The 26,142-nt window shown below is 36.2% G+C and overlaps 1 protein-coding gene across 6 annotated transcripts in view; it reads right to left on the bottom strand.

The window, feature by feature from the left end:
* LAMA2 (laminin subunit alpha 2) overlaps nucleotides 1-26,142 on the bottom strand; it is a 341,474-nt gene that overhangs the window by 69,857 nt on the left and 245,475 nt on the right. For 5 of the 6 annotated variants that reach the window (XM_058834226.1, XM_058834227.1, XM_058834225.1 and 2 more), the window contains 8 exons: nucleotides 25,230-25,364; nucleotides 24,432-24,556; nucleotides 20,656-20,742; nucleotides 19,634-19,827; nucleotides 11,135-11,277; nucleotides 10,517-10,615; nucleotides 5,719-5,830; nucleotides 2,200-2,362 (listed from right to left, as the gene is read on the bottom strand). In XM_058834226.1, the coding sequence (XP_058690209.1) occupies nucleotides 2,200-2,362; nucleotides 5,719-5,830; nucleotides 10,517-10,615; nucleotides 11,135-11,277; nucleotides 19,634-19,827; nucleotides 20,656-20,742; nucleotides 24,432-24,556; nucleotides 25,230-25,364 (1,058 nt within the window). The remainder of the gene's footprint in view (nucleotides 1-2,199; nucleotides 2,363-5,718; nucleotides 5,831-10,516; nucleotides 10,616-11,134; nucleotides 11,278-19,633; nucleotides 19,828-20,655; nucleotides 20,743-24,431; nucleotides 24,557-25,229; nucleotides 25,365-26,142) is intronic. The other variant, XM_058834221.1, reaches the window with a different exon arrangement.

Genomic DNA, 26,142 nt, shown 5'->3' with positions numbered 1-26,142 from the left:
GAGAAAACATGAAGGAATGTTATAAAATAGTGCAAGATTTACTTCATAAATATGAAAATCATGGCAGTTCAGAACAGCAGCTGGTGTATTTCTCTACATGCTCTTTTTAAAGACAAATTATTGACTAGTATGCCATTTCAGTACATTAAGGCAATTAGAGCTTGCATTTGAAAAATTTGAAGGAAAATAATGGAAAGAACTGCATATGTAAGAGAAGCCTTGCCATCTATGAAAGCAAGAAGACTTTACTTCATTTGTCTTCTTCAAGTTTTGAGAATTCACTGAAAACAGGAGAGAATTCACTGAATCTTGGGATTCTGTTCTTGGACAAAATTCTGAAAACAGAATACAATCACTGACAAAAGAGTAAGTGTGATTAACTACTTCAAAATGATAATGAGGCTTGCAAGAGCTTCATTCATACTTTATTCAAACGTAAATATTTCAAATGGGTCTGTAGAGAATACATCCATGTGTGAGCACAGCGATCCACACATATGTACATGTACTTCCAGAGTTCTAAGAATGATCCATTTTTCTTCATTCTTCTTCCTTGGAGAGCGTATCCTATCCACTATCTTACTACATTATTTAAACAGTTTTATAACAATTTCCTTTAAGAGGCAGTTGCAGAAAATAGTATCTCTCGGGTCCTTTCCTCCCCACCCTGTAATGCACAGTGATTAATTTTCCTTCTGTTGAGTTGACTGCCAAAATTTCTTGGATCTCAGTGAGTGACTACAAGGAGGTAACCCTATCCTTAAGATAAACCATAAAACTTTCATTGAAGTCAATGAATATATTCACGTATCTCTTAGTACAAAATGTATTCATATATCAAGAATTTTAAACACTCGCTTTGTGTATTTCAGGAAGAATGGAAGGAGGAGAGAAGTCCTTTCCCTCAAAAAACCCTACTGCATTTTCTACTCTAGCTACTGGACTATAGAGTGAGAAATTATTTCATTGTAGCCTGACAGTTTCATGTTGGCTGTAGCATTTGAGGACTAACAACACCTTGTTTGAAAGGCCCTTCTCCAGCCAGTCCTAAATTTGCAGGTAAAACTTTCAATGGTTTGGCTAAATTTTTCTCATCCCTACTTTTTCCTGGTTTATTTCTGTGTGTGAGAAGAGAAGGCACAGAAGAGGCTCAGTGGAATCAGATGAAAAAGCAATAAAACATTGCTCACAAATAAGTTTGCAATATATTCTTTCTCAAGAGAATAGAAAGTAAAGCTATCAGAGTTATGGGAAGAAATACTGCACTATCAGGATTTCCAGAAAATGATCTGGTTTCTAAAGCCTAAGATAGGCAGTGCGAATCTGATTCTAAACTGCTTGGAATTCTCAGCTAATTTTGTATTCCATTTACATCTCCTTACAGTATGCATGCACCTGATAACTGACATTTTCAGGCCCACATAACTCTATGCCAGACAATTTTCTGATCCATCACAACTTCAGTGGACCATGTCGCTGCTCAGCTGGATTCCCTGCTAGTTGTTTGCACTGGTGAAGAGTGAAGCAAAGTCTAGCCCTAGAGAGATGCCTGGTCTTACTCATGTAGAAGTAAGAAACTACCAGAACTTCAGCTTCAAGCCAAGTATTTTTCTGAATCAGGTAAGTTTTCAGCATCTGGCATAATGTTTTATAAACAGCTGCCAATATACTAATATGTATATACATTTATTTACAGATAATTAAATAATCAAACAGTGTGCTTTGGAACTATGCCACAGAGATGGTTTATTCTGACCTACACTATTCTAAACATGGCAAAATACATTCTTTTTAACATCTACTATGTTGAACAAACTTTTTGGACAGTTATTATTTTTATTAGACCAACTAGTTTTCCAGGGAAAAACCCTAAGCTTCCAGATGAAATTTTTAGCACAAAAGCAATTCATCAGGTCTGAAGCAGAAGCTAAAAATAAACAGAGAAAAATTGGAATTCAATTAGAAATGTTGCTGGTACCTATGGAGAAGGGAAGTAATTTCCTAGGGACTGCTTTCCACGTATGTAAGCACTTCCAAAAATGCAAATGCTGTATCAACTGATATAAAGTATTAGACTTTGCTTTCTTTCACATTTCTGTAACCCTCAGCTAGAAAACTTGATTGGCAAACATGACAATCTCACTTACAAGAGTCAGACATTGTCACTAGGAGTTTGAAGACTGGGGTCTCTCTACTCACTTTAACTCATCTTGAGCTATTTTTTCTTGCATACTGAGGTCTCTATTTCTCATCTCCATGACCATTGCTTCAACCTCACTCTGCAGTTCTGGAAGACTCTTCTCCAACATCTTGTCTTGTGTTCTGAGTGTCTCATTCAGTTTTATAGCATCTTCATTTGCAGCTGCAGGGGGCAAAAATACATTTATGTAAAGAGCTAGTAAGGAAAAACAACAGAGAAGCTGTCAACTCTATCAACAAGTGGAACACAACTTGCACTGGTTATTTCTGCTGTGAAATATAAAGGATGGTTAATCTAATGGTCAGTAAAAAATGATAAAATAATATATGTTTCATCAAACCTTTTATTATAGTTCACTTTTCAACACAATAATTAAAGAAGTCTTTATATCCAGTATAAGAAATACATTGCTCCCCTCCTCCTCCCTGAAAGAAAGAACTTTCAAAACAAGCAGAAGATAGTTTGCTATATTGCTTGTAGAATTAAGGAGCAGGCAGTACAAGCAATGAAAATTAGTCTTAGATTACTTTTGGAGAACCTTAAAATATGTCATTTTTAGCATTTAGACTTAACAGTGCTAGAAAGAATAAACAATTGTGAAATTTTAGAAAATTAAGCAGAGGAGGAGTGAAAGACACCCACAGATGTCTAAACCCACTCATCTGTTTAGAAGAAGATACCCAGAAATGGAAAAGAAAAGCATGAAGGCTGGAATATATGAAAGTAAACTGTAAATGTGTTTGGAACGCCCAAATTATTCCGAGCAGGTAAAGCTGTATACATGGCATCGTATTCAAGGATGGACTAGAATCTTCCTGCCACAGCACACCACAACACATTAGAATACCCACTTTCAGAAGCAACTAGGTCATTTATGGCAATCAGTTCCATCCTCACTTTTAAAACTACTGCTGCCCTTCCACAGGTACAGAGCTCCCAAGTAACTGATTCATCTGAAATGGCACCGTTCCTGGTCGCAGGGGCACTTATGAGTATTTAAATCTTTAATTAAAGAAATTAAAACCAGTCTTTCAAACCACAATAAATTACTATTTCATCTACACATTGCACCAGTTTAGAGCAAATTATGAAGAAAATTTTAATCTAATGATGTCTTTGATTAGCTGTTGAGAACTGAGATTTGTATCTTTAATAATGAGTGGTTTTGTGTGGGGTAGTGATGTCTGGAAAAAGACTACAGTTTGCTCAAATAGATTGTGGATGATTTCTACATGTACTACATTATTTATCATTACTAAGGCTCCTCAGGCCAGGAATAGGTCTATATTAATTTTTTAAAAATTCAATTAAAAAAATAGTGAGTAGCTTCCTTAAATATTTACCTTAAAAGAGAAAATGAATATGATAACTAAGCTTTTTTTTAGGTTCAGAAAAATTCATATCCCTTATAAAAGTTTTATCTTTCTCTTCTAACCATATTTTATTTTGTGTCTTGGTAGAATGCAAACATCAGAGTCCAGTGGTGGTAAAAGATTTGGGTGCACGGACGTAGACAAAGGCAAGGAATGGCAATGCAGGGAAATTCCATAGCTAAGAAGAAAAATTAATTACAGCTACTCAGAAGTTCAGAAAGTCAACAATCACCTCAGTAGAAGTGGGCAAGCAGTCAGAATATGGTCGCTAGAACCAATCACTACAAACTTCTCACTTTTAATGAGGAGTTTTGTCAGTTAGGTAAAAGGTATGAATGAGAAGAATATAGCTGTGTTATGAATCACCAGTAGCACCCAGCTATAAAAAAAAAGTTATTGGGACATTATTAGGAGAGCTGAAATAGGCAAGTTTTACTCCTCTTGAAGAGCAAAACACTGAAGAAACCTCATTTCATGCATTTTTCCTGTGGCTCAGAAACACGGATATAATTGTCAGCAGAGAAAGAGAAATTACATGAAAGCAAGTAGAGATTTGGGAGAACCCTTTTTCATGTGATTCAGTCTAGAAAAAAAGGGGCCAAAGTGGAATATGATTCCTCTCTGCAAAAATAGTGGTGGTGGGGGAAGGAGGACGAGTGCTAGGGAGAGGAAAAAACATCTATTTGAACTTAAGAGCAAGGTTTGCAAGGGAACAAGATGATAAACTAAAGATGAATATTTTTTGCTAGAAATGTGAACTATGGTAATTATGAAGAGTACTGAAACTACCTCCTGTTGAGATTGTGTGTATTTATAGAAATTACTTTGAAGATAAACTTCAGAAAGTTTTTTAATAGTTAGGGAGTGGATGCATTAACCCACAAGGTATCTCTCAATCCTGTCCTCTTGTAATTGATGTATTCTTAAAATGTTAAGTTGGCCACTAGGCAAAAACATTGATTTTAAAGTTTTTGTCTACTTCTAAGCTACTGCATACATTTATTTCACGCCCTTAATGTTTACTAACTCTGCATTTTCTACTGCTAAACCTGCTTGAGGAAATTTTTATTTGGGCTACAAACACTTGGGCATAAACTCTGCAGAGTCAAAGACTTTGTTTTGCTCATCATCCCAAATTCATCCTGAAATATGAGGAACATGGTCTTTTGTTTAAAGAAAATCTCAAAAAATTGCTGACTTTTTCTTGTTGCTTTTCCCACAAATTTTTCTTTTCAAAGTTACAAGTCGTAAGGCTATCCCCTAAATTGCTGCTCATTTCACTTCCACAGCACATACAGGGATGTGTTACACAAAAGGCAAAATAAAATGTATTTTATAGCACTTGGACAAAAGTGGGAGCTTTCCCTTTCAATGAAATAGGCCTTCAGAAGCATAGCTACTAAAACCAGTGCTGCAGTGAACATTTGGAGGAGGAAAGAACTGAAAACTCTAATTAAAAAACCCTGACTGTATTTGAATATTATTTTAATTTTTTTCATCCATTATCTTATTTAATAGCTTTATGAAATATATAGGTCTTGCTGCTTAAGGCCATCTAGAATCTACTTTTCTCAAAAGTATTTACTGCAGTGCAAGTGCAGTGGATCAGTCTGTGGAAGACAGAGCGTTGGCTTTGGCTCCATGCTTAGGTAGGGTTAACAGTCAGTTGCAAATTCCAAGCAGCAGATGTTCATTAACAGCAAGGAGTAAATGCATTGCTGAAGTAAAGTTGGTGAATTAAGATGAAGTGTTAATGTACCAAGTGCTAAAATTACATCAAACTTTTTTACCAATACATATTTTTAACTGCTTTGAAAATAAACTAAAGCTAAGCCCTGTTTGTTACTTCATCATAACAGCTCTTCAGATAACTGTAAAAATCCTGAATGAACATGCTCAGTTTTCTTCTAGTCCTTGTTCATAACAACCAATACACTAAGTGTTTCTATAAAATGTACACACAGATTTGAAGAAAAATTTGAAGACAGTTTACTTCACTCAACATGAAGCTCTTCACTCAACATTTTAAGCACATGACATTGCTCAGCAAGTAAAATCTTTCTCACTGTCTCCCAGACCCTCTTCCCCTACCATCCTCCAGTTTTCTTGAGAAACAACTCAAGTATTTTAATTTTCTTCCAATACCTTCAGCAGCTTGAAGAATGCCTTTGACGAACTGTCCAAGAGATTTCGCTCTGTCATTAGTCCTCTCGGCATCCTGCCTGGTCTGCTCACCATCTGCTGTCACCTTGGTAGCCTGGTGATACAAATTCAGGGAAAATATAATTAATGAACAGGACAAGGCTGCACTATGTTATATTCCTACTGGCTGAATCCATGTACAAAACTTTCCTCAGGCCAGAGGCAATCAATGAATTATTGATCAGATGCATGGGCAATGAAATGCTCTGTTCAAGTACACAATTAAACTTTATTACCTTTTCCTTTAAATGGAAATTGGAAGGCTTTATTTTAGGTTCTTAGAAACCCTACTTGTGTGCAGCAGCACATCAATGGAGACAGGATGAAATTATTCACTGAATAATAATATATTTGCTTAAAGAAATGCTGTTTGCAACCTTTTAATAGATTCTTCAGGGAATACTTTCCACAGTTTCACAATTGTGTACTTTTCGATTGACAAAGTGCAGCAGGAATCATGACCTCTTTACTTCTTCCCTGGAGGTGCTCTCAAAGAGACAACGCATTCCAACGAGCAAGAAGAACTTTAAATCAATACATTAATTTCACGAAGAAAAGAGAAAAAAATAAAGAGAAGTTTTATTCAGCTCTAATGCTTGAAGCTGTTTGCTTATAACATACTGGGGCACTTAGTAAAAATTTAACTTTCTCTTACTAAATGCTTTATAATTGCACTGATCACAGCAGCAGCAGAAAGAGAGACATCTGCTGCAGACTGGAGAAACATGCCAAGGAAAGGAATCATCTTAGGACATTGTACGTAGTTCTTGAGGTCCCTATTTACAAAATGGAACTTTTCTTATTAAAAAGCAGCTAAACATTTGAAGACACAAAGATTGTTGAGCTATACTGCAAAGTAACAAAACCAACAAAATAAAGCCAAAACCCAAAAAATACCCCAACAAATAAAACCAATAAAACCCTAGCTTTTTTCTTTAGGGATTACATTCTCAAAAAAAATCTTGAAATAGGACATTATGAATTTCCCAGTCTTTGTGAAATGGCTAGAAGGCCAATAATTCAAAATGAGTTTAGGTTTTCCCTGACTTGAACTGCACAAATTGTTTCTCCCTTACAAAAACCCCACACTTTCCAGTAATAGTCAGAGAAATAGTAGCAGTTAAACACATTTATTTTTGCCTCATTACTTCTAGATGGAAGCCCTCAAGGTACTTTACATCTGAGTTTCTGGAATGAAATCCCTGGCATTATCACTCCACTTATAATTTTTGGCTACTTCAGAGTAGCTACATTGAAAGTAATTTACACTAAAAGTAATTTATATGAAAATAGTTCAGGTAAATAGAAATATACAGGAAGAATTAAGAACCCATACAGACTGGGAGAATTTGTTCTCTTCCACCCCGTCCCTCTATCAGTAGAAGAATGTGTCTTTTCACACTTACACAGCTTTAATCATACTATTGGTTACTTCCTCTAAGATTTAAAAACCCTTTTTACCTGCCAGGATACAGAACTAAAATATTACTAAATGTTACAGTGAGCTGTAGGAGACAATTGGGATAGAAAAAAGGCAAAAATTCCAAATGGTCCTGATGGACCACTGCCGTAACCCTGCCTGGCATTTCTGATGTTGTTTAATTCTTCATGTAATTGAGAATAACTTATTATTTATTGCAAAACCCTCCACAAGCAGCCTTTTATTCTTTGAGTTTTATTTGTTTGGAATATTCACATTCAGTTTTATTATACTCTATAATATTTCTAGTCCTTTGCTACAAATGGTGTTTTATAACTTACATATTCCTTTCTTAGTTTTGATTACTTTTTCCACATTCATACTAATTCAAGTTGGCCACTTTAACCTCTCTATTTATGACTGAGTAGCACGTACCACATTTTTGTGAAAATTAATCTGTCACTGAACAATTTTCATTTCCTTTCAGTGACAGCTCTCTTTAGTACTTAAATCCATTCAGGTCCACTGAAGACCTTCAGTATTTTGACAGAATTTCCTTTGCTGAAAAACAGGCTTTTGCTTCATTATCTGGTCTAACTTTAATTCTGTAAACCATATTAAATGGTGAACATCCTTCCTACTGTAGCTGGCCATTCCATGGCTAATTAAATGTTTTCCTTTGTTAATTAGGTCTTAGTAATTTTCTACATATCCAATTTACTACATCTCACCATTTCCATTAGGTCAGTTTTCAGCATGTAACAGTTTTAATAGGTCAAACAAACTCTTGCTGTGGGAGCAATACAGGTCAGGCAGACTGGACTCAGAGCAAGGGTTTGGAATGAGTCTTAAAAAAGTTACTTGGACACAAATAAAACTTTTTGGCATAAAGGAGATCCCTATCACAGAAATCAGTAAAGTATGTGAGATCAGTGAACATGTTTTGGTGATGTCCATAGCTCATACTTAGTGATGGAGGTTCCATGAAAGGCTTTTTGTTCCATTCTGAAGTAGCCACTTTGCAATTTAAACTATAAGCAAGTATTAGCAACTATGCACTCTTCTTGTTTTGGTTTTGTTTCAATGTTTATTTAATCTTAGGACTTAATCAAGCCTTAAAAAAACTACTCTAGATAGCATCTGGAGGGTGTCCTACAGGAATTTCTCCAGCTAGTGAGCTGCAGACCACAGAAGGGGGTGTAAACACAGACATCACTGTACAGATGGAAGTTCTTGGCTCTCTCTCCAAATGTTCCCAGCCACTGCAAACTAAGTTGCCTTTGCTACTGCTTCCAGAGATTTTAGAGCTAGAGAAATTCAGTACTTTGGGAGAAAGGTTAAACTTTACACAGACAAAAGAAGCATTTCAGTCAAGAGGAGTGATTCTGATCCCTATCTTGCTTGAATGCTCTGAAGGTACCTAATTAAAAGGCAAGTGGGGATTTTGATGAAATGCAGTGAACTGAAAGGAAGTGAAGATGTCAGGCCTTCCTCTGGTGCTAGGTGTGGGAATTTGCATGCAAACATGTGAACATAATTAGTGCAAGACATGAAGATCTTCCATACGGCAAAGTAAATGAAACACAGAATAATGTAAAAGAAGGGAAAGGAGTGTTGCACTGAATAAAAGATCATGGGTTGAAAAGAGACCACAGGGAAGCTAAATCCTTTAAAGTTTTGTAGTGACTAAATACTATTTTCCTCTATATTTTATCTTAAAATGATTAAATTTTTTTCATGGAAATAGATTCCTCACCAGTCCTCACCAGCTTTTTTCTTATCGGTACTGGTCCCACTTTGAAAATACAGTGAGCCTGCATATCAGATACAGGGAAAAATTTGGTATCTATAGTGCTACTAGGTACTCTAAGTGCCATTATGTAGTTATCATCTGTATCTTCACTTGGAAATGAGCCTTGAACACACTACATCAGGACTCATGTTTTTTTGGAACACTGTTCTTATTTACAAGTACAGAAGGAGAAATGTAGGACCTGCCACCAGTTGCCAGTCCCTAAATTAAAAAAAAAACAACACCAAAAACAACACCCCAAACTATTGCAAACAACTCTGTAAGGATGACTGGAAATCATAAGGCTATTAGTCATTACAGTGATGAAAAACTGCAAAAAGGGAGTGTGATAATGTGGCCATCACATTAACTCCCCTAAGATCACACTTTTGATACGTTTTTCTTTCCAAGAGTTGTCTAGAGAAGGTCAGAGTCTGCATTATTTTAGATCATCTCTATGGGGGAAGTTGGAAAAGGATATTAAAAGGAGCAACTTTACAAGAGGAGAAGAAATTGTCTTAGCCTAAGATTGAGAAATATTAATAGAAAAAAATATAATCTTCCCAGCTTGTACAGCTGACATGGGTTAAAATTGCAGCTAGACTTAAAACTATTGCAGTTGTTTCTTGCATTAAAAAAAAACAAACAGAATTCAGAAGTGGAAAAGCAAGCTTTCTCACAATGTCAGTATGTACAGATGTATATAATGGTGCATACTGGTATTTGCACACAGGTGTGGGTGCCTACATATGCAAACACACTTCAGATCACTTCAGATACTTTCTTACCTACTACCAATTTCAAAATTGAATTAAAACAACACATAAAGAAAACAGTTTCTCTGAGAATTTTAGCTCCTTAAGCCATTTACAATTCAGAGACATGATGCTAAAACTTCCTGGAGTTTATGTGATTCTCTGAGGTGTATATTGACGAGTACAGTGCTCCACAACTTTCTCATTTGGTTCTTTCAACTCACGAGCATAACTTTTGGAAGTTCTTCACATCAAAGTACTTTGGACAGCTTTATTTATACCGTGGCTGGTTAATTTCCCTATTTTTTCTCCACTAGGTGGCACAATTTATATTATTTTCTTATACATTGTCTTTACTGACCAAAATGAAGTCTATATTGAAATAAAACTTTTGTAATAAAAAAAGTACATAGCACATCTATTAAAATCCAGAAGATGATAACTATGCTCATAAATGAAATCTAGAAGACATATATTTAATTAAACTCACACATCTCTTTAGTGTCATCTTTTCCAGATAAGATAATTCTTGGGTGGTCTGTATGGACAAGAAAAAGCTTTCTTACCTTATTAGGAAGTTTTGCAGAAAATATGTGTCAATATATTGGCCCACAAAAAGAGGTTTTTTAGAGTACTTTCTGCCATTTTAGACACTGAGACTGAGAAGCACCTTATAATTCATCTATTCATTCATGTTTAATGCATATTCAGAAGAGTTCTGTCATTAAGCAGCCTCAACCAAACCCATAGACCTCAATGTGATCACAGACATACTCTTGTCAGTAGTTCATCCATTTCTGTCACCAAGGTATCCAGATTTTCTCGTGCTAGCTGAAGAAACCTCTCTGGTGCTCTCTGAGGTGAAAGCAAATGCTGTTGGGAAAGAGAAGGGAGAGTGAAAAATCTGCATGTAATGAATGTTGGTGCTTCCAAATATTGAAGAGAAGCAGCATCAAGCATTTCCTTTTCATTAAAATATGCAATCGCTTTTGTCATTGACTTGTGTCACATCTATCCAACAGGCTTTTTTCAGGAATCGCAACTTTACATAACTTGTGTGTATGGTAGGGAACACATAGTACATAAAATACATAATCACTTTATGGACCATCAGCAAGAAAACTATTTTATTTGTATGCAACATTGCTTTTCTATGCCTGAAGTATAACTCCTCGCATATATGGTCAGAAATTACTGTTGCAAGATTTATGTATTAAAGTAAGTAAAAAGAAATAACTTTAATACTTATTTATCAAGCAAAGCAAGCTGGAAAGAGTTAAATCTTGGATATTTATTCTTCCCTGAACCTACTTACAGCTGTATGGTTGAACAGAATCAAGTACAGTTGTACTGAAGCTCTGTTATGTATATATGAGAATACTGCCAACATACCTTTAATTCCTGTGTCATGTTCTCAAAGCCATGTAACATTTTATATGGAGCAGGCAGTGGACCACTAAGGTTAACACTCAGGATCATCTGGTTTAGCCGATCTAGGTCATTGAGAAGGAGTCCTGTGCATTCATCATCACAAGCTGGGGGAAGAACAACAAATCTCATTTCTTCCTGCTAAACATTGAAGACATTTGATTCAGATAATGTGTAGCACATATTCTGTGCACCCAATTCTGTGGGAGATAACACTAATTTCATACATATTACCCCAAATGTGTAGCGTGAGAAAAAATGGATACAACAACCAGGGAATAGGAAAGTTTGAGAAAAGGAGACGGGCAATTTGGAAAATCTAAGGAGCTCTGTAAGAAACATAGTATGCTTATGGATTTGAATGCAAGAAAAAAACTTAAGAAAATCTCCATATAACAGCATGGCCAAGCATACAAAATCTATAATGCAGACAGTTGAAAGCATCCAGGTAAAAATACTGACAGGTTTCTTTTAAAAAATTGCTTTTCCCTACCTCTTTTCACTAACCAGCTTATAAGCTTTTCATGTATGCGTCTTTTCTTGCAAATATCCTTCAGGATGAAAAATATTGTTGTGTGCTGCATATATCAAAAGAAGTTTGCATTCCCCCCTGTACAATCCCCCCCACTTTCGATTAACTATCACAAGAAATTCTCATCTTGTATCATTTATGCAGCAGACAGGAGAATTCTTCATCCTTTAGAACACAGTTGTGGGAATACCTTTCTCTTTCTCTGCATAAAGAACTGGCAAACCCAAACATCTCGGGAGATGAAGCAAACTGTGAAACAATGAATTCACTGGTGATGTTAAGAGACATGGAGAGTTGTATCTAAACTTTTACAAGTGTGTAATTATTTATTTCAGCAAAGCTAGGCAGTTTAATAGCTAAAAAAAAACCCCACTAAGCAAAGTGTATGTTTTTGTAAAAAAGAGAAGTAATTTTCAAAAGAGAAGTACTTATTTTTTCCTGAAATCCATCCTTCATGTAGATTAAATCTTTTCTGTTCATTAAAGTTTTCACAGTTACCTAAATATGGCTCTTATTCTGTTGACTGGTCAATATAGCAAAGACAAAGAGTAGAGTTAAATACAGAAAAAAAAATAGTAAACTATTTTAATACACCATGAAACTCAAGTGGTGATTGGAAAGGAGACAAGGTAGATGCTGGATTAGTGTAGTAAGAAGTGGGTGAAGAAAGCTAGATACTACTGTTATTTTAAGACTTCCTTTTGCATTTTCATTGCTTCCATTTGCAGACTTCTTCCTCCTATTTCACAGTATTTTGTTACATAAACTGAACTGCACTGGAACTGCAGTCAATAACTGTGGGCATGATACATTCTGATTTATGCTCCTACATGAAATTTAACCTCCCCCCCAACTTATTATCATCCCTGTTCTTGCCATCTGTGTGCTTGCCTTTAGAAGCCTAAGAGAATTCAAGGAAAAGCAAGTTTTACAGCAAATAATGTTTTATATAACAAACACCTGTTCTGTAGCTGATCAAGGTAAGGAGGTAAGGAGACCTAATAGTCATTTTGCAGGATAAAAATAAATTATCTTGAACCTGAAAAGAGTTGGCCTTTATAGTTTAGTTTTTGCTGTGTTTTTTGGTTTTTTTTTTTCATATATTATTTTACTTATGAAACAAGTGAAATCTATTCACCTTCAAAATTTTCCTACTGGTTGGCAATAAATTGCTAAAAATTTGTTACATGTTAAAGACAAACTGAATTCACACCACTAAGAAAAAAATGAACAGCCCGTGAAGAGACAAAGTATTTGCAGTGAGTGGACAATCGATAAGTAAGCATTCAGTATAAATTAACACCTCTTGCCCACTAATCAGGTTGAAAAGAGGAACTGCATCGAGTGAGACCAGAGCTGAGTAGATGAGACAGGACTGCACTACTCCAGTATGCAGTCTGTAATGTACTGTAGCTATGGGAAATATTTCAAGAGCATGACTATATTTTGAAAGACTAAATACTTCTGTGTCTATCTATAAAGCTGTCAGGATAAATTCGTGTCTAATATTAACAAATGCAGCACTAAATTCAGATCATTACAGCAGTGCAAGCATGTCAGAGGCAAATCATGCAATCAATATTACAATAGTTCAACAAGCAATTAATGCAAATGACTGCATTTCCCATTTTCAACACACTTTTCCATGCACACTAAGTCTCTAAGGATTTTGACTTACCTCTTGTGAGAAGCATGTCCAAAGTATGCATGCCAAAAGAAATTCTTTTAAGTTTACAGACATCTAACCATTTATTCCATCTTAAAAAGAAACATAATGTGCAATAAAATAAACAGATCTGAGTCACAATGTGTTCCTCCAATTGAGTGATTATCTGACACAATTTTGCTTTAATATATTCATTTCTGTGAAGATTCAGAAGACTCTGTTATGACTAGGAAATTTTTGGTCTAAGGGCAACCATGCAATCTCTAATGGGAGGTGGTATCCTATGACAGTCAGTGACTCTTCAGTATCAGCTTCCTGTCATTTCAAATAAAGTGTTGAACTACTGTTACATTATTAATCTGTTAATAATTAATTGATCTAATTAATCTGTTACCTCATTTTCCCCAGTTTGGCACTAGTCTCACACCAAATAATGAAACAGCCTTACTGTGCTTTCCAAAACAGACCCCCAGTAGTACAGAGCTGAAAGCTTTAGTTTCCTTGCCACTGCTGCTGGTTTCAGGTAGCTTACATGATCAATATGCCTCCAAAATACAGGAAAACTCATACCCAGATCATGGTCTAAAACACCTACTTGGGTTTTTTTTCTGATTTTTATTATCTAGAAATCCTCATCTGCTGGTTCTGATACACACCAGAAGTAGCTGAGTTTAAAGACTGCTTGTGTTGGGTGAAAGACAGGAGTGTGGGTCTAAACTCAACAGGAGCTCATGTATCACAGAAACAGAGAACAAGTGATAGCTTATCAGCTTCTAGGCCAAGTAGGGATGCCCTAACTGAGCCCATGCAACCCAAGAAGCAGTTGTCCAACACAAATGTAAATTTAATTCTTACAGCTGAGTCACATGGACACAGCAAAACTCAGAACACTGAAGGAGCTAGTCCAAGGCTTCATAGATGTAATGTTACACATGGGATCTTTTCTTTTCAGCTCACTCTGTAAAGGCTTCCAGCTCCTGCTGAATTAAGCACTGTATAAGAGCTGGGAGAGACTTCCTTTCACAGATTCTACAAGATCTACCTCTAACAAAGACAGCATCTCTGCTTAGTTCTGATTTGGAATGGCTGAGATCAGGGAGCTCCTCACTGTTTTAATGGAAAATCCTTGATTCTACCAGTACCAGTGGTTGGGAGCTCCCTTGCTCTTCTTGGTGCAGGACTGTGATGAAGTAGAGATTGACAGCTGGGAAAAAAAAACCTCTCTCTCATTGCAAGCATCAGTCTTGAATGCAAATACTTAGATGGCCAAGACCTGATATTAAAGGAATCCCATTATATTATTTTCTCCTTCTACCAATATTGAATATTTAAATACATAAAGCTGAAAGTTTGTTGACTGCAGCAAGGCTGAGGATCTTTATCTTTTTTTTTGTCCCACAAGATTGAGACAAGGAAAAACACCTAACAATTAAATATGTGCTTGATTTTTGTGTCATGTTCAGTCATCCTGTTCAGTCATATCAGCTGCTTTACATTTAGGCTTTTGCTTGACCCCAAGGAACTTTTGGGACAAGATCACATATCCAAGGAAAGGATTTTAGTTTGTGTTGCAATGCAGCTCAAAGCATTGAAGACCTTTGTTTTCAAGTCTCCATTGTAGTTACGACAGATACCCTGAACGCATTCAGGAGGTGAGTTCTGACTTAGCATATAAGAATTAAAGCCACAGAACAATAAAGCCTTGAAATTCTCACCAGAATTGTTTTGTTCCATAAATATGGCACAGCAGTGAACAGAGTCACTGTTTCAATAACATTGCCATTCAGGCTTCTTCATTTGATGTACTACAAACTCTACAACTGAAGTGAAGTGGAATGTCACAAGGTATAACAAAAAACACACAAGAGGATTACTATTTCTGAGAAAATGCATGATTGCTACAGGCTTGATTCAAAATCTGAGAGAAGATTTGGGAGAACTTTTGTTATACTTGACAGTACACAAGCATGCTGGCAGCATTATTAAAATTAGTTTCCAGCCATCACTATTTATTCGTTGGGTACCGACTTCTTCAAAAGAGAAGGGAAAATGAATCGACAAAGTTAATTGCTTGAGTCTAAAAATCGTAAGAAAGTATTCATCAGCAGAGTATTATGAATATCTGTATAGGACAACTGAGATGGCTACTTTAGCTGGGGAAATAATCCAGCTACTAGCTGTTAGAAATTTTTATGATGTGTGGTAAACCATACTCTTGTATTACTTATTTAAAAATAAATAAATATACTTTTTGGATATAATTTTTCATTCCCTTATGGCATCCTAGAGAAAACAAAATTGTTCTGTTCTAAGAATATAATGGGAATGGAATTTTATCTGTGCCATGCACCTATAATTATCGTACCATAGTTATTTATCTGCAAATGAAATCTTCCCCTTTAAGCAGTGGCTTTCAAAATAAATATATATTCTATTTTACCTGTAGCTCTCTAAAATATAACTGTTATAACACAGCGCTGAACAGTGACATGCACTAGGCAACTGAAAAAAGACACATTATGAAAAAAGAACAGTAAGAACCCATTAAAATAGATTTTCAGCTATATCAGAAATAGACGACTTTAGTGAACATGCATGCTTCCTTGCTTTTTCCCCCCCCTCTGAAAATATTCACTTAAAAAAATCTTTAGAATACTTATGATAAGGGGTGCATTAAAATATAAATGTTATATTTAAAGAAGAATGCATTACAATATTTTGGCTAAAATACATCTCTGATCTGATTTAAATACACATTATTTGGTTTTTCATGTCATACTGTGTGGTGACCTTTTATAAAATTTGCCAAAAATTAATTGTTTAAATGGTTATTCTTTTTAAATATTCAAAATAAAATTTCACATTCTTAAACATTGACTTTAGCATATTAACAGGACAGCTTAATCACACTGTCCTATACTACTACTTATAAATACTTTTTCAAACATGGGTGACTGTATTTGAATGTATTTTCTTCAAGTTATACCACTTTACCACCTAACTAGGGGTTCTTCACACTTCTGACAGGTACAATGCATTTGCAGTAGTAGATATGGGACCACAAATGAGTAAAAGTAGGTACATGCATTCAGCTCATTTTAACTATTGAATGCAAACAGGGTTCTGCTTTTGACACCAATTAATTTTCTGTACATTAAGAGTACCATTGTTTTCACTTTTAAGGTTTTGTTACAACTGAAGTTGGTCAGAAGGGAATTTACTGAGTGTTTTGCAATTGGTTGATATATGAAAGCAAAAAAAATAATGTACAATTAATTTTCTGTACATTAAGAGTACCATTGTTTTCACTTTTAAGGTTTTGTTACAACTGAAGTTGGTCAGAAGGGAATTTACTGAGTGTTTTGCAATTGGTTGATATATGAAAGCAAAAAAACATTGTACACAGAACCAAATCCTCAGCTGCAGTAAACTCATACTGGAACAGCTCAGTATTCTGAGAGCAAGGAAGGAAAACTTCAAGGCTGCCCCAAAGGTGTTCCCAATGGTTCTTGGACAGGACAAGGATTACTAAAGCACATTAGGGGCTGCAGCAATGAATCCCTACCAAGAGCAGCACGCTGAAGCCTGTGACATACCAGAGACTGTTTACCACGGGGAAATTCCTACAAAATCTAGGTTTGCCACACTCCCTTTGCCACAGACCTGTGTCCACCACAGGATATGAAGGTTATTGATCAGGCTTATTTTCTGCCATGTCAGGGGTATTGTACCACATTAGACAAGGCAGGTCTGGAGTAATATGGATGTTGAGGAACCTTTAAACAAGAGGAAGATCATACAATAAGAGCTAATAGGCATATGGAATGTCTACTGAAATATTAAAATGCAGTTTTTTCAATTTATGATGTGGTTATTATTGATATGGTGTCAACAGTAAAAACCTAGTCCCTGTGATAGGAATATGTGATATAAAGTACATCTCATCTGTTCCTATAGGTGGTTCTTATCTTTCTGACTAAAGAAAAGAAATCTTCTCATTTGACTCCTCACCTCTAGTGGTCAAATGAAATGTCCATATGCACATGTGAAGAAATGTCTTTATGGTGAAAACTGATTACTTAAAGTAAAAATGTCACTAAAGATAGTGTAGGTATATTTCAACACTCACATTCAGATATGTTGCAGTTAAATCAGAGATTATAGGAAATAACATCTTTCAAAGCAAAAAGGTGGAAAATTTAGTTTGCCTGCAAACAGCTTTTTCCATTCACAAATGGGATTTTTAACCTTATTATCCAAACAATGAAATGACCAGATTAAAAAATTGGAAAACTGTTATAAATGATAACTTGAACTTAGGCTGTTTTGTACAATGAAACTCTGCCATCCTGGATACCCAAAAGACTTTTCAGAATACTGATAAAGACTTACAAAAAACATACTAATTCATGCCTGTGATTCGAAAAATAGAATAATACTGCCAATAATGAAAGAGCTACTCAAGATACTGAAAAATTAAGTAGTTTTCATGTAGATGCCATTCTGTAAAACACAGTCCTTATTTTAAAATTTTATACCTGTAACACTTATGAACTTCCAGTTACAATTCTCCTTGACACATAGACCACAAAATGGAACTCAAACCATAGTTATTTCATACTTATTTCAGCAAAGGGACTACTTCAGTTGCAATCATTTTGCTGTTCAAAACAGAGCATAAGATACTAAGTTCAGAATTAAGTCCTAAACTACATCCCACTGCAGGACATTAGAAATTTATTTTTCTTAAGTCCACTACACTTTTAATCAATGAATCAATGCCATGTTGTTAATAGTAAAGAAATAGAAGCAATTATATCTATATTCGCAGTAATCTATGATCTCTATCTGGGATTTAGGACTGATGCAAAAGCACTTATTTCAATGGACTTACTTAGAAGCTTAGTTCTGCTAAGTCCTGGTGACTGACTGAGAGCTGATCACAACCATTAGGTTGAGTGAAAAAATGTTCTGCATCATGTAGTTCCTGACCCTATGTGCCTAATATCTTCCTCTTTAAGCACTCCAAGAAGCCATGCATTCCATTCTTATGGAATTATATGACGCCTTCAAAAATTTTAAGCACTTCTTTTTTTTTTTTTTTTAGTTTTTCAATTTACTTTTAAAACATTTGTAATTTATTTTACCATTTTATTTTAATACTAGAGAAGTGTGCACCTCTGAGTATTGAGGTACAAAACAACTGAATTCTTTGGAGAAGCAAAAAAAAAGTATATGGTACCTACTTTTCTTGATCTTACATGTCCCTCACATGTAACCCACTCTCCATGAAAAAGCTCCAATTAAAGACAAAACATTTACACCAGCTCACTGTGCCTTGCCAATATTTTCAAATATCCACAGATTTATAAATATTATATACTTCGGACTTACAAGAACGCTACCAGTATTCTACTTTAAATTTAATAATCATGGCAACAAAGGGGAAAAAAAAAAATCACAAGGTTAGTCCCTCCACATCCTGGGGCAGATAGGGAAGAGGAAAATGCCTTACATAAGTCAGGGCTGACCACGAGTTCTAGATATATTTTGCTACATTTTTTAAAATAAGATATAAGCATACAACATTACGTGATATGAGATTGTGGGCTCAAAACAAGCACTATCTCCCATATACTGTAAAAAAAAAAAAATCCAAACAAAAATAAAAGATAATCACTTGGTATGTACCAAAATTGAGGGTAGGACAGATACCAGTACTGTAAAATATAAATTGGTGTTTTAGGCTATTAGTTTTCTATTTTTAACAAAAGAAGCTCTTTGCTGGATATAGTGTACTGTCATTCCCTGTATCTTTTAAAGTCCAGCGGATTGTTGTTGAGCCAACATGATCAAGTAAACCTTAGTAAAAATTTTGTGTGTGCCTCATGGTGTAGAGCATTGCAATTAATAGTTACACATTTAGGACAGAAAAAAATTCACCAAGAGAAAATATTGTCACAACAGTAGCCACAACCTTAAGCAAAATTACAGACTCCAAAAAGCCAAAAATTTCTTTTTCTTCCAAAAAGAAATCCTTCAAAGTTTTTTGGTCAATTTTCAGTGATAATATTAGAAATTATTGAGAGTTTTCTTAACATCTCAAGGCTCATGAAAAAAACCAGAGCAGATGCCAAAGTAGTAAGAAACCTGGCAATTATTTTCAAAGAAACCCACACAACTCAGTGTTGCACAAGCAGGTTTGGATTTCTGAAGTATGGCAAACACAACCGGAAGTTATCCAACATTCCATTAGTATACGTACAAAGGCATTTGGTGCCATGACGCGCATGCCGATGCTCACAGCCAGCACACTTCCACCCCGTGAATCCAGGCTTGCAAGTGCACTGCCCACTGACAGGGTCACAGGGCACGGGCACGGAACCATAGGGATCACACTCACATGCCTGGCAGGACCCTCCGGGAACCTGTGGGCTTCCTGTGTAGCCAGAAGAACATCTAGACATTGCAAATACAAAACAAGGTTTGTCCAACTGAGACCCAGTGCAGAAAGAATATTTGGCAGTAATTTAAACATAATTTATATTACATGAACCAGTAAAAAAATCTTTGTTGCTTCATGTCCAAGAGAGAAATATTGCAAACTCTCCAGCAAAGTGACTTCCAATTAGGACACAGAACAGTCTGGATAAAGGAGTTATGCAAAAGTGATTCCACATCCTAATAATTTTCAGTTACATTTCTATTAAACCACAACAAAAACTCATCTGCTATGATTGTTTGGCCTATAAACTTAGCCACTTGTGTTTTGTGTCAGACATGAAGTCTGGTAGACATTTTCCAATTTTGATCATCTTAATCCGTCAGTATTTTGATGGATGGAACAACAGAGGCTGTTTAGGTTATTAATTCACAATTCAGCATTAAAATGTTTATATGTAACTGTATTTCACAGTAAATGCCCACGAGAGCACAAGAGTCACTAAAACAAAGGGTATGAGTGACATCAAGATACACTATTAGCATGGCATCTAATTTTGGAAAAAAAATTTCTGAGCCCTGGAGGAGAAAAAAACCTCACACATCAAAAAGTAAGACTGGGACAATATCTGTGACATAAATAACACTGATTATCAATTTACAGTTGTGTATATAAAAATTGTCTGTTGGCTGAGTTTTAACAGTGTATAAAGGAGAAGAAAATGATCCAAAGGCATGTAGTTAAACAGTAGTAAATACACACTTGTAAAATCGAAAAACATTTATCTCCTTCATGCCTTTTTCTCGTTTCATTGTCCCTCTTTCTGCTTTTTCCATTCGTCCTACCTTTGGCAGTACTGGCCTTCGTATCCAGGTGGGCAAGCAGTACACCGGTAGTCACTAGGTCCTTCAGCAACGCAAGTAGGGCTAAAACTAAAACAAAAGTAAATAAAGAATTTTTTTCTACTCTCTTGCACATTTCACTTTGGTCAGCAGTGCAGAGGGGCCCAAGAAGTTCCACTCTTAATGTAAATTAAGGATTTTCTTATCTGTTTACAAAAACCAGTGAGTGGTGTCTCCTTCCTATTACAATTTTTGCAAATGCCTTGCTGTGACACTTGCACAGTTTGGACAAAGGCTCCAAGGGCTGTATCCAAGGGGAAGGAGTGAGCAATGCCCATGCTGTAGGCTTGTGTGATTGAATGGTGCTGTTGCTCACAGTGAACATGCAAGGGAAGCACTGGGAAGGATGTGAAACAAAAGATTTAGAAACTGAACCAATGAACATTCAGCCCTTGCAGACTGATTTCATAGTGTTTTGAACGAAATGAGATAAGCTGGGAAGAGTTTACTTGAAGGTAAGACAAAGAGGGAAAAGGAACCAAAGTCATAGCTGTATGGAATCTTCCAAAAAGACAGCATCAGGTGATCTTCTCAAGGATGTATGAGAAAAGCCCAGTCTACAGAGAAAAAAAACCCTAAAAAGTACCTCCTTCATGATAAGGAAGAGGTCTTATTTTCATCAGTGAAGATTAAATTGAAGATTCTGAGCCACTTTACTACTGACTGTGGTGCTTACCTGTGGGCACTGTGCAAAGTAACATTCAGTTGAAATATTAGTGTATTAAGTGCCTGCAGTTAAAACAATCAAAAGGGGCAGGTAGGGCAAAAGAAAAGAGCTAAATATTGAGATGGTGCAAAACCATGAAACTCTTTCTGTTCTTTGTGGAAGAATAACTAGAAAAGCACAGAGGTGGCTAGTGGTGAGCCCAGGGCTCCTTCTTGGTACAGTACAGTCAGCATCCTCATCTAACTTGCTTATAATGCATTAAATCAATAGTGCTTGAATGAGTATATAAAATTATGCCTTCGCAAAAAATGTAAACAAATTGATCTATTACTCACAAACTCATTATCCAACACATTTTCAACTCCATAAAAATAGATCCATACTAGGAACAATTCATTTTCTCTGTTATTTTTTTTTTCCCCAGCTCATCATGTTTGAAGCTGACTGCTGTTTGTACAGCAGTATAAATACGGTATTTAAAACTTTAGTGGAGTTTTATACAATTTCATAAATAAAAATAATTGCACTATAGCATTCACAAATACTATTGTATCAGTCATGACATAGCAAGCTAATGAGATAGCTTATTAGCTATCTGTACTTCATGTAGATTATGATTACTTGACTACCATAAAATAGGTGCAGGTAGACTTTTTCCTTAATAGCATCTTGAAGAGCTCTAACTGATCTGCACAAGATACAAATCTAACTCTCACTTTGCACCTAATACTGTAGCTTTATGGTATAAATCCATGCCACTCTATCCATCTAAAAGTCAGTCATTTAGTCTAAACCAATTGTTCAGGCATCCTCTATCAGCAGTGGAAAATGGACATGCACAGACAGACCTATAAACACATTTGAAACATCTCCTTCCCTGCCCTCTCTCCAATGGTGTTTTCCTTTAGGTTTAACACGAGTGAGATATACAGTTGTCTATCTCTGTATTTACTATACAGCTACCAAAGTTGATGGCTGTGGCTAACAGAAACAGAAATCCCTTCCATGATGTCTAGAGACATCTGAGTTAAGTTCTATAAAGCACAAGCAGTTCTGTTCCTAAACATGCTCAGATCTGACTCTTTCCTCAACAGCACTAAGAAATTGGATGAGTATCTCATGATTCAGTGTTTTTATTAAATTCAGGCTAGGTGTTATTCTCTTATCTCCTGTGAAGGTTTATGAAACAAGAGAGTCTCATGATCATGATTTCATGTGAGCATGACACAAAGAGCTATGACAACACCCACAGCCATGCAGGCTATGTGACTGAATGGGGTATGGGCACTTTGCTTGCTCTCCCTCAGGCAGCTCAGCTGGTTGAGTGTGCACCTAGGACACCTAAAAGGAACTTTTTAGAAAAGATGGGGATAAGACAACAGGGGATGGTTTTAAACTAATAGAGGGGAAACATAGATTAGATGTTAAGAGGAAATTCTTTACACAGAGGGTGACGAGACACTGGAACAGGCTGCTCAATGGAGTGGTAGATGCCCCAGTCCCTCGAAGTCTTCACGGCCAGGCTGGATGGGGCTTTGAGAAACCTGGTCTAGTGGAAGGTGCCCCTGCCTATGGCAGGAGGGTTGGAGTTAGATGATTTTTAAGGTCTCTTCCAACACAAACCATTCTATGATTCTGTGTTAAACACACTACCCACAGTCCACACATTTCTCAGCTGTGGAGCACTTCAACAACACCCACTTCTTGAGTTTATCTTAGGTTTTAAATAAGATACTGAAATGATCTTGGGAGCACAGTGTGGAGAACATCTAAATTCTTGTAGCATGGTGCCATACACCAGGTGAACAGCCCTGCTCAATTTCTATCTGATACATGTATTTCTGGGCAACCAAAGGTTCCTAAGCCCAATGAAAAAAAAACAGGATGGAATATTTGCAGCCCTTCATACTGCTAGTTAGTAACATAAGAAGTTTTTTACCAATATTTGCTGATTTGCAAAACTGAGAAGCTTGGTTGATCTTGTCCTTTGCAACTTGAATGTCCTTTTCTGATACTAATAGACAGAACACATAATCAAGTTGTAGCAGAAAACACTCATGAAATGGGCAAACCTCAGAAAAACTTGTAGTTAAGAATGCATTACAACTTTCTGAGATAAAGAATGTTTCTTTAAATACCTAAGATTTGGAAGTATTATTAAAAGCTCATGCTGTGGATGAATGATCATGATGTCTTTACCTAATAATATTTGAGAAAGGACTTTCCTCCTTCAAAATAAACCTTAGACCAATCCAAAATAATAAAATGAAGTAAGAAGAAAAAGAACTCCCCCCCCCCCCCCTCCAGGTTCTCAACTATACTGACTGAAATCCTCACTAAAACATCCTTGGGCCAGACAAAGAACCGAAAAATGGTTTTACGAAACACTTCCAGCTTTCCAAAAGCACAATCATGAAACACAAACCTGTTCAGAGCACTACTACAGTATGATGCCAAATATCATTAAGAGCTTCTCAGCAAAACAATAAACAAATCTCAAGTGCTAAAGTATCATCTGTTGGGAACACATGCAGAAGCATCGTGGAAATGCTCATTAGCACAAAGCAACCAATAAAATTTATGCTGCAATAACTATAATGCTTTAAAATTATTCTATCTTTCACAAATTGCCTAAAACTCACGTAACATTAAATAAGAAATCAATAAATTCCATAGTGGAGCAAGAAAGGCATTGTAACACATTTATACCAACATAATATATGAGTATAAGACTTTTGCAGCTCCCTTGTGGCTGCATTGTACTTGGGTTCTGCTCTAGCTTCATTTATGAGAATACCTTTATAACACACACTCATTATCTTGAGTATTGCATTTTCTACCACTTATTAATTTATTAATCACAAATTAGCAAGGGAGCAATTTCTGACTTTTAAAGGAAGATCAATTAGCAAAAGTAGATAAGAAATTTTTAGCGTAGCTTCCATGAGGCAATTCTTCTGTAGCCAGCCATCTGAAAAAGGACACAGGGAGCCCAGGAGGAAGCTCTGGCTTGCTGGAAAGGCAATCCTGCACCATGAGTTTGCTGACTTACTTGTTACTAGAAATGGGTAGAGGGCAAGCACAGGGCCGACAGTCATCTGGATTGCCTTGGACAATGCCGTAGAATCCCGGTGCACACCTCTCACAGTGGTGACCAGCAGTATTGTGCTGGCAGTCCTGTTGAGCAAGGAGACAGAATGAAAGCTGTATTTGATAATTACAAGAAAGCAGGCAACATTCTGCTCCCAGCCTTAGGGATTCAAACTTACTTCAATACATAATTTCCCTGATATGATTCCCAGTGGGAATGCTTGCTTTAAGCTTCCATCAAATGCCTGCTGATTAATATACGGGCTTAAAAGGAGAAAGAATACAGGTCTGTAGCTACCTAGATGTATCCTACAGACCTTCTTACCCCATTCATCCTTTCTTCCCTCCTCTTGTGGAGGAGGGAAGAACTTTTTACTTCCTTCCCTCCAATAGCTCCAGCCATTGGAGAAGGAGCAATAATTAAAATTCAGTCTTACTGTACCAGGTCATGTGTATCATGCCTGTAAGAGCAGAAGTGTGTTTACTGTATGACACATAGTACATTGTTTCTTTGTTTTGCAAGTGTCTAGTACAAATAGTAATTCAGGGGTGAAAAAGCACCGCATAATCAGAACTCTAGAGAATCAGAACAGAAAACTTCAAAAGTGTTTTTTTATGACTCTCCCTGAACTTTGACACTTAAGCTATTTAGGCAAAATTGTATTAAAATATTGTCTTCTGTTTTTTTTTTAAATTAGTAGCACAGCTTAGGAATTTGACATTAAGATTAACTTGGTGCAAAAGTTTAGAAGTATGATACCTGACAAATTGATGATTCAGAGTCACACATAGTGCTGTGTCCATGACACTGACATACAACACAAGTGCCTAAGGACTGAGCAGGTGTCCCTCCCGCAGGTGGAGATGGAAGCCTATAAAATCCTGGAGAGCATGACTGCAATAAAAAAAGACGCAGAAGAAAACAGATCATTACAGAGCGGACTGTGTATGGGAAGCATTGCAAGCTCATCTTTCCAATCACCAGTTTTTACAAGTTGTGAAAAGAATCTGACAGGCTTCCAGCTGTGTTACAAACAATATACAGTACTTTACAGATAACAAGAGCCAGCCCTAATTGGAAACATGGCTGAAAAATCCCTGGAGCACTTCACTGACATCAGGCTTTTATTCTACAGCTTGAGAGATCTTTCATTCAGATGCAGAACACCTTTCTGCTCTCACTGTGCATCAAGCATCATTCCTTTCATTACTTAAGAAAACAGTTTGTTTTCAAAATATTTTTTTTGTGTGGACTGTGGAGAGTAAGCGTGATGATTCTGTTTCCTTCATCCATGCTGTTTTTCAAGTTCGACAAGCATGTATCTGCCTACACACTACCTGATGGGTAACAAGCAGAAGCTGAATAATAAACAAGAAAATGGCTGCATGGCTGCATTATTTATAGCTATATAATTTAAAGACCATAAAAGTACAGAATTCAAAATGTTAAAGGTTTTCCATGTCTTGAGACTATCAGCCCCAAACCAAGTTTATCCATCACTAAGCCTCCTCTACTGCAGCTTGGCAATAAAATTCCAAGAATAACCCAAAAATTTCTAGCAAAGCTGACACATGCAAAATCAAACACTTGATCTTTATTTCAGGCTTATTACACAGCTCTGCAGAAGCCCTTACACAGCTTTCAGAAAGCACACAGCTATGGCAGCATAAAA

Source organism: Poecile atricapillus, chromosome 3, assembly GCF_030490865.1.
Source record: "Poecile atricapillus isolate bPoeAtr1 chromosome 3, bPoeAtr1.hap1, whole genome shotgun sequence".
Lineage (NCBI taxonomy): Eukaryota > Metazoa > Chordata > Aves > Passeriformes > Paridae > Poecile > Poecile atricapillus.
This window is presented reverse-complemented; position numbering and strand designations above follow the sequence as displayed.